Source organism: Oryzias latipes, chromosome 20, assembly GCF_002234675.1.
Source record: "Oryzias latipes chromosome 20, ASM223467v1".
NCBI lineage: Eukaryota > Metazoa > Chordata > Actinopteri > Beloniformes > Adrianichthyidae > Oryzias > Oryzias latipes.
The window spans coordinates 656210-665317 of record NC_019878.2 but is presented as its reverse complement, the minus strand read 5'-3'; the positions used below and the strand labels follow the sequence as shown (position 1 = coordinate 665317).

General features: G+C 41.5%; 1 protein-coding gene across 1 annotated transcript; it reads right to left on the bottom strand.

Annotated features, from left to right (window-relative positions):
* Window positions 1-6790: 6790 nt before the first annotated feature.
* LOC111946671 (uncharacterized protein K02A2.6-like) lies at window positions 6791-8650 on the bottom strand. The gene is made up of 2 exons (XM_023950364.1): window positions 7388-8650; window positions 6791-6830 (listed from the first exon to the last, which is right to left on the bottom strand). Exons 1-2 carry the CDS (start codon window positions 8425-8427, stop codon window positions 6827-6829), a joined length of 1044 nt encoding a protein of 347 aa, XP_023806132.1. The 5' UTR covers window positions 8428-8650; the 3' UTR covers window positions 6791-6826.
* Between the last annotated feature and the right edge of the window lie 458 nt (window positions 8651-9108).

The window sequence follows — 9108 nt, the reverse complement described above, 5'->3', positions numbered from 1 at the left end:
TTAAAACGTTTAATAAAATTTAGTTAACACAATCTTTTTAAAAAAAACATTTGTACCAACAAGCTTTCTGTTCATCTGACGCATGTGCATTACGCAAAACAATTTTGCAAGAATTTTACAATTGCATTGTTTAGTAATGTTAACTTTAGTGGATTTTAGTAAATGGAAGAAAAATATGTTCCATGGTGTTCAACATGATTGAGAAATTCAACATAACTGAAAAATCAACTGCACGGTGGCGCAGTGGTTAGCACTCTTGCCTCACAGCTAGAAGGCCCCTGGTTCAAGTCCTGGCTGAGGGACCTGACCCAGAACACCAATGGGAGACCTGTCTGTGTGGAGTTTGCATGTTCTCCCTGTGCATGTGTGGGTTTTCCCCTCATCCTCCCACCGTCATCGGTTTGTTGGTTACTGTAAATTGTCCCTAGGTGTGATAGACTGGTGACCTGTCCCCTGCCTTCGCCCACAAGTGGCCAGGATAGACTCTGGCAGCCCTGTGACCCGCAAGGGACAAATAGATTATAAGATGAAAGAATGAAAAAATCAATGTTTTTAAATTCAACATAATAATTTAACCCAATAATGAGTAAATTCAACACAAGGGGCCAATTGTTCAAAGGTAAACTGATCGGATTTTGGTGATTGGATTGGATCAAATCTTGAAAATGGGTTGTTCAAAAGGGAAAGAAGGAATCTAAAATCAGATTAGATCACAGAATCCAATCCTAGTTCTAATCTGGATCAAACCTTCAGTTTGTGTTGTTCAAAACTTGTCAGTAGGATTTGGATAACTTTGATCCAAAAAAACTGGATTATCCTGATCCCAACAGGGGGTAGGATTTAAAGGTGGATTCCAGGAGGGAAATGTAGAAAAACTTAAAAATTGCTCAAATAATACATTTGTTTCATTTAGTGTTTATACTTTTATTTATATTTTGCACTTGTGTAACCGTTGTAACAGTGATGAAGTAGATACAGTAGACATAGGCTACCAGTTAAGCTATTCAGTAAAGTAAAGACAACCAAAGCAGAACTGCAGATCCGCCTCCTAAAAGCAGAGCTTGGAAATGCTGGTCTCTCCTCCTCAGATTAAAAAACTCCCTGAACATTCTTTATTTTGTTAACTATCGGACATTTAGCCATTTTATCAAAGACGTTTTCAAAATATCCACAATGTATTTGTTAATTTATATTTGTTTTTGTTTTTTTTGTGACTCAGATGAGGGGTCATAAAAGAAATTATGAATGGAAGTGGATGTTTGTTATTTTTGTGTTTTTTCTCAGAATAACAAACTCTTACAGTGACCCCATGTTGGCTCTTCTACCTGTTCTTTACATAGCTGGTAGCCCGTGTTGTGATATGTTGTCCCATTTAGAGCACAGGTAATCTGGATTTGGTAATCTTGTAAACTGTGTATCTGGATCAGGGTGATCCAGTCCAATGTTGCTTTGAAAAAACGGCATAAAAGTAAGACGGATTACCTGATCCTGCATAGGAAAAAATGTGATTTCCAAATCCGGATCATTTTGATCCAGATTAAACTTTTTGAACAACTGGCCCAAGAATGTTGAGTACATTTTACATAATAGCACTATGTAAACTTACTATGACTGTGTACTTTAGTACTTATTCAGGATAGTTTGTTAAATTTTAGTCGTGTACTCTTTTTCAAATTTAAACAAAATAGTTTTGTAGGACCGGTTGATGATACTTTTTTATTTAAATTTAATGTTTCATTTCTTTGAGTTAACAGTAACTAGTTCATTTTTAAAAAGCTACTTCTATGTCACACAAAAAAATCACAGCACCACAAACAGATTTTCAAAATGAAGGCAGTAATAAAATAATAAAGTCACTGCTATGATTTAAAAAAAAAGTAAACAAAAGCAACACTGTAATAAAGTTAAGTTAAAGTCTCATTAGTTGTCACATAACTTGTGAAATTTGTTCTCCACATTCGCCCGCTGGGGGAGCGTTAGCTGCAGAAACAGCCATGATTGGGAACATTTGGTGGTTTAAATAAATATGAAAACATGAACAACACGTCAAAAAATCCTGCCGCTCTCCGATGTAGCAGGGAGGGGAGGGAAGGGTGCGAGTAGCAGCGACAGGGAAGTGTGTGTGTGTGTGTGTGCTGTTTACGCAGACAGTGTTGCCTGATTGGCCAATCTTCCGCTCAAATCGGGCGGTTTATTGTTCAAATTAGGTTTTTTCTGCCCAATCTGGCAGCACTGCAGACAGATGAACACCGCGCCTGCATGAATTCCATAAGTACATTCGTTACTCTAAACTTTAAAGGAAAACTGCAGCAAAAGTCTCGAAAGTATTGATCTCATCTCCAGAGTACTGAAAGCACTTCATCTCCCAGCACACCCAGCGTGCACTTCCTGCTTGCCACAGACCTGACTCTCATTCACTTAATCAACCACAGCATATATAAACTTGAGCTCAGCTCAATGTGAAGTTTTGTCTTTACCACTCTGCCTTCATTACCGAGCGTTGTATCTGGACCTGATCGTCTGTCTCCTGACCCTGTTTGCCTGCCGCCTGCCCAGACCCTCACCTGGATCTTGACTACCCTGTCTCTCCTCTGATGATCTCACACCTGTTATTGACTCCTGCCTGCCTGACCCTAATTTAGCTTTGTGGACTTCTAGCTGAGCTAGTAAACCTGCTGCATTTGGATCCAGCCATCTGCCTGATACGGACTTATTGAGACAGTTCTTCCCACGTAGCAGAAGGCGCTCTGCCAAACTGCAGCAGCTGACTTGTTTCACACTAGATGATAAAGATGCAGACACTGTGGATTCACGTTTACTATTATGATTAGAATATACTAGTTTTCTGATGGTGTCATTTTATTTTTGCTGTACTTTGCGGCTGAAGTTAGCATCCGGTTGTATGCATCCACTTTGATGTCTAAGTTTAAACCAGCTGCAAACATTTGACAGGGAGTAGAATTAATCAAATAAAGTTGTTTCTGATTTGTGTGAACCTGCAAAAGAGGCATTTATGAATGTTCCTACAGAAATGCTGAATTAGGTAGGCATCTGTTCAGAAACTTCAGCGCTGCAAATGTTCCTCTATGTAAAAAAAAAAACAAAAAAAAAAACACAATGAATCAGGATTTATATAAAAACAAAATATGATCCATCTTTTTCCCTGAAAGATGATCTGAGACTGGGTTGATTTCTCAGTGTTATATTGGTGTTCTATGAAAAACAAAAACGGTATGTTGCTTTAATTGAATTATTTACAAATCAGAAACAACTTCTACAAATAAAGAACTTTGTTTCATTTCAGATGTAGCTGGCGTCAAAACCAGAAGAGACAGGCGTGTGGAAATAAAACACTTGACAGCAGATTTAGAAGTCCTGACATGTCAGATGAAGGATCTTTTACCTACCTTATGAATGAATGGGAATATACAGTGTTACTTTGCTATTTAAACTGTGGTTCTGGATGCTGATTGGCTGTAGACTGTTGTCAATAAAACTCCTCTGTGCCGTGTCTGCTGTACAGAACGTGTTCATTTTACCATATTTACATAAATCGTTCATCGCGATCAGATTTTAATTCTTGAATACCTTCATGTTATTTTTCCAAGAAGGCTTGAACTTTGAAATGCGAGAGAGAAAAGTATGAAAATGTTCATGTCTGTCTTTCAGTCGGGGTTTAGACCCCACCACAGTACGGAAACTGCACTAGTTAGAGTCTCTAATGACTTGTTATTGGCCTCAGAAAAGGGACTACTTTCTATTCTGGTCCTGTTGGACCTCAGTGCAGCCTTTGACACTATCGACCACAGTATGTTACTCCATAGATTAGAGCAGGACATAGGGATCAGAGGATCTGCTCTCCAGTGGTTTAAATCCTATCTGTCCGATAGGTATCAGTTCGTTAATGTAAATGGACATTCCTCTCAGTGCACTCGAGTCAACTATGGAGTCCCACAGGGCTCAGTCTTGGGACCGATCCTGTTTACGCTTTATATGCTACCCCTAGGAAACATAATCAGGAAACACAGCATTAATTTTCATTGTTATGCCGACGATACGCAGTTGTATTTATCCATGAAGCCTGACCAGAATGACCAGATAGAGAAACTGAACGCCTGCATCAGTGACATCAGGACCTGGATGACAATTAATTACCTCCTCTTGAACCCAGAAAAAACTGAGGTCATTATACTTGGTCCTAAAAACCTCAGAGATACTCTGTCTGATCAGATAGTCTCCCTGGATGGCATAAGTATAGCCCCCAATTCCACAGTTAGAAACCTTGGGGTTTTACTTGACCAGGATTTATCATTTAAGGCTCACATATCTCAGGTGTGTAGAACTGCCTTCTTTCACCTGCGGAATATTGCTAAGATCAGAAATCTACTTTCTAAGAGTGATGCTGAAAAACTCATCCATGCATTTGTTACGTCGAGGCTGGATTACTGTAACTCCTTGTTAGCAGCGTGTCCTAAGAGTTCCTTAAGAAGTCTCCAGCTTGTTCAGAACGCAGCAGCTAGATTGTTAGCTGGAACTAGCAGAAGAGATCACATCACTCCTGTGTTAGTTTCGCTCCATTGGCTCCCAGTTGATTCCAGGATCAAGTTCAAGGTCCTCCTGTTAACCTTTAAGGCCTTACATGGAATGGCCCCGTCCTATATTAAGGACCTCATAGTCCCTTACCATCCAATGAGAACACTTCGCTCGCAAAATGCAGGACTGCTTGTGGTTCCTAGAATTAGTAAAAGTACGGTTGGAGGTAGAGCGTTTAGCCACCAAGCCCCTGTCTTATGGAATAAACTCCCAGCTCATGGAAGAGAGGCCGACTCAGTTTCTACATTCAAAGCTAGACTGAAAACATTCCTCTTTGGACAGGCTTATTGTCAGACTAGTTAGTATTTAGAGATTATTTAACCTAATGTTAATTTGTTTAAATTAAACTTAATAATAACTATTTCTTTTAAAAGGCTGCTAGAAGTTGAAGCTGGGGTAACTATGGTGCACTGGGGTTCTGTCCTTGTAATGTTCGTGTTTCCAAAATGATGAAAGAGCAGTTAGCTTCCAGTCACTTCTTTTATTAGCCACGTTGTGCTACATCCACCATGCCACTTTCTTCTTCTATATCGCCACTTTTACTACCAACCGGTAGAGCCACCTAGTGGTCAACATAAGTCATTGCATAATATCACAACATCCCCCTTTTTCAGAGGTAAAATGCAAACCCAGAAATTATCAAAACATCACAACAGTGATAATTACTTTTGCAAAAAAGAACATTACAAAAAAAAACATACCTTTGTTCAACAAATTACCATGTATGTCATTGAAAGTTCTTTCTCACAAGTTCAGTCTGTCAGGTTTCCTAATTTCTCTTGAGGATCTTCTCAACTCAGGAGTTGGGGTGTGCGCGTCAGTGTCATTGTCCATCACAGGTGTAGGAATCACCTGAGGTTTATCACAGGTCACACTGAGCTCACCAACACTCTCTTGAGGTGTTTTCAACAGATTGCGACGATTGTGTCTGAGGATTTGTCCATCATTTGTTTTCACAGTATATGATCGTGGAGTGACTTCTTTCAGAACAGTTGCTCTGGTACTCCATCCATCAGCATCCTCAATTCTGACAGTGCTGTTGGTTGTCAAGGGAGGAAGATGTTTTGTTGTCCTGTCGTAGAATGATTTCTGCCTCATCTTCTGCTGTCGTAGTTTATGTTCAATCCGTGCGGTATTATTTTCCTTTGATGTGCCGCTCAGATGGTTTGGTAAGGTGGTTCTCAGTTTCCGCTTCATCAGTAGTTCAGCTGGTGACAGACCGCTCTGAAGAGGTGATGCTCTGTAGCTCAATAAAGCCAAATATGGATCAGAATTGCTGTCAGCCGCTTTCTTTAAGAGTTGCTTCAGAATGTGAACCCCTTTCTCTGCTTGTCCATTTGACTGTGGATAATGCGGACTTGATGTTATATGTTTAAAATCATACTGCTCAGCAAACTGCTGCCATTCTTTGCTGTTGAAGCATGGGCCATTGTCGCTTATCACAATGTGTGGAATCCCATGCCTGGCAAAGATTGATTTTGCATGAGTTATGACACAGTTTGAAGATGAGTTTGTTAATAGCGCCATCTCAGGAAAGTTTGAGTAGTAATCTATTACCACTAGATAGTCCTTGCCTCTGAGATGAAACAAATCCATTCCAACTTTATGCCATGGGGCTACTGGTAACTCAGATACCACCATAGGCTCTTTGCTCTGCTTGCTCCTGTGTTTCTGGCATGTTTCACATTTGCTTATGAATGTTTCAATGTCTTTGTTGATTCCAGGCCAGAAAACTGACTCTCTGGCCCTCCTTTTGCACTTTTCAATGCCGAGATGACCCTCATGTATTCTGTGCAACATGTCCATTCTCAAAGCCTGCGGGATCACAATCCTGCCCCTTTTTAAAAGCAAGCCATCCACAACACTAAGTTCACCTCTGACGTGGTAAAATTGTGGACTTGCACCAACTGGCCATCCGTCATCCATGTTCCTCATGACATGCTGTAGCTGCACATCCTCTGCTGTAGCTTCCGCTATTTGTCTCGACTTCGTGTCAGACACAGGCAGTGCAGTCGACACCATGTTCACATGACACTGGATGTCCTCCTCTGTTGCACTCACACTTTTGCCAGCAGGTGCCCTAGATAGAGCGTCAGCGAGGATCAGATTTTTCCCTGGAGTATAAATCAGATCAAAATCATACCTCTGCATCTTCATCATTAACCGCTGTATCCTTGGAGACATCTCATTCAGGTCATTTTTGATGATTGAAACCAGTGGTCGATGATCAGTCTCAGCTGTGAAAGAGGGTAAGCCGTACACATAGTTATGAAACCGTTCCAGACCATATGCTAGTCCCAAGCACTCTTTCTCGATCTGTGCGTATCGGCATTCAGCTTTGGTCATAGCCCTTGAAGCATATGCAACTGGTTTCCAGTGCTCACCCTCAGCCTGGAGTAAAACAGCACCGATGCCATCTTTGGAAGCATCTGTAGACAGCTTTATCTTCTTGGTGTGATCATAAAATGACAACACAGGTGCAGTGGTCAGTGTGTTCTTAAGTTGCTGCCACTCACGCTCATGTCTAACTGTCCATTTAAATTCACTCTCCTTGTGCAGAAGCTCACGCATGCATGATGTCCTTGATGTTAGGTTGGGAATGAATTTGCCTATGAAGTTGACCATTCCCATGATGCGTAACACTCCTGTCTTGTCTGTGGGTTTTGGCATGTTCTGTATTGCCTGTATTTTGTCTTGATCTGGTTGAACACCACTTGCTGACAGTTTATCTCCAAGAAAGAGTATTTCTTCCACACCAAACTCACATTTGTTTTTGTTAAGTTTTAGTCCATACCTTTGTATACGATCCATCACTCTGCAAAGTCTCTCATTGTGTTCTTCAGCTGAGGACCCCCATATGATGATGTCATCAATGTAGACTCGAACTCCTTCCAAATTCTCGATGATCTGTTCCATCGCTCGGTGAAAGATTTCAGGTGCTGACTTTATTCCAAACGGCAGTCTGAGAAAGCAGTGGCGTCCAAAGGGAGTGTTAAAAGTGCAGTACTTTGTGCTGCTTTCATCCAGCTTCAGCTGCCAGAAACCTTGTGAGGCATCGAGCTTTGTAAAATATTTGGCACCTGACATTTCACTGATGATTTCCTCACGTGTGGGTATTTGGTAGTGTTCTCGTTTTATGCTCTCATTTAGGTCTTTAGGGTCCAAACATATTCTCAGCTCTCCATTCTTTTTCTTTGTGATGACCATTGAGTTGACCCAGTCTGTTGGTTCGTTCACCTTCTTGATTACTCCTAATCTGATCATTCTGTCCAACTCTTTCTTTAGGCCTTCTTTCAATGGAGCCGGAACTCTGCGTGCTGCATGCACTACTGGTTGAGCATCTTCCTTCAACTGTATTTTATAGGTGAAGGGCAAAACACCAAAACCCTTAAACACATCTGAGAACTTCTGGACTATTGCTTCCACAGAGTCCTTTACTGGGCTTGTGGTTGGGATGATTCTGTATATCCTTTTCACAAGTCCCAATTCTTCACAAGCTTTGTCACCAAGAAGTGATTCACGTCCCTCATTCACAACAAAGAAGAACAGGTGGTGCACTTTTCCTTTCATTGACACACTCAGTCTGCATGTGCCCAAACATTTAATTGGCTGCCCATAGTAATCTTTCAGTCCAGAACTTTTCCTCTTTATTTCTGGTTTATTTTGCATTGTTTTTATGTCAGCCATGTTGATGAGATTTGCTTTTGCACCCGTGTCCAATCTCATAGTGACTTCAGTCCCACTTATCATTAGTGGAGCTAACCATTTATCCTCTTTAGTGACATTATTTTCCTTGAGTGGATTATTTTCTTGTTCATTTTCACAATTTACCATTCCAACAAAGAAAGTGTCACCTAACTCTGGCTCTTCAATTAAGTTTACAGTCTTTCCTTTCCTTCCCTCTTGTCATTTGGCGAAACACTGTTTGGCGAAATGGTTCTTGCCTTGGCAGTTGGAGCATTGCTTACCAAAAGCTGGACACTGTCTGGGCTTGTGCTGCGAACCGCATCTCCTGCAGGTGAACACCTCCTGCTGCTGCTGTGCAGGTCGGGTCTGCATGCGTCTCTTTCGCTGAAACGTCACTGCTCCGACTGCTGCAGCACCGTCGCTCACCTGCGCTGAGGCAACCGCAGACCTCTCATTAAACGTCTTTACTTGTTTGTGGGACAACTCACTGGCCTGGCAAATCTTAATGGCCCCCGGCAGCGTCAGTTCAGTCTCTCGAAGCAGCCTCTCTCTGATCTTGTTATCCTCCACGCCGAAAACAATCTGGTCCCGAATCATGGAGTCCTTCAGAGTCCCGAAATTACAGGACTGCGCTTTTAAACGGAGGTTGGTCAGGAAGCTATCAAACGGCTCTTGTCCCCTCTGTGTCCGCGACCGAAACACGTATCTCTCGTACGTCTCGTTCTTCTTTGGAGAACAGTGCGCGTCGAATCTGCCCATAACAACATCCAACTTTTCTTCATCACCAGGATTGTCGAACACGAACGTGTTGAATATTTCAATGGCCTG

Excerpts from the sequence above, each read along its gene's own strand:
- LOC111946671 (XM_023950364.1), bottom strand. The coding sequence starts at position 8,427 with ATGGTAAATTGTGAAAATGAACAAGAAAATAATCCACTCAAGGAAAAT.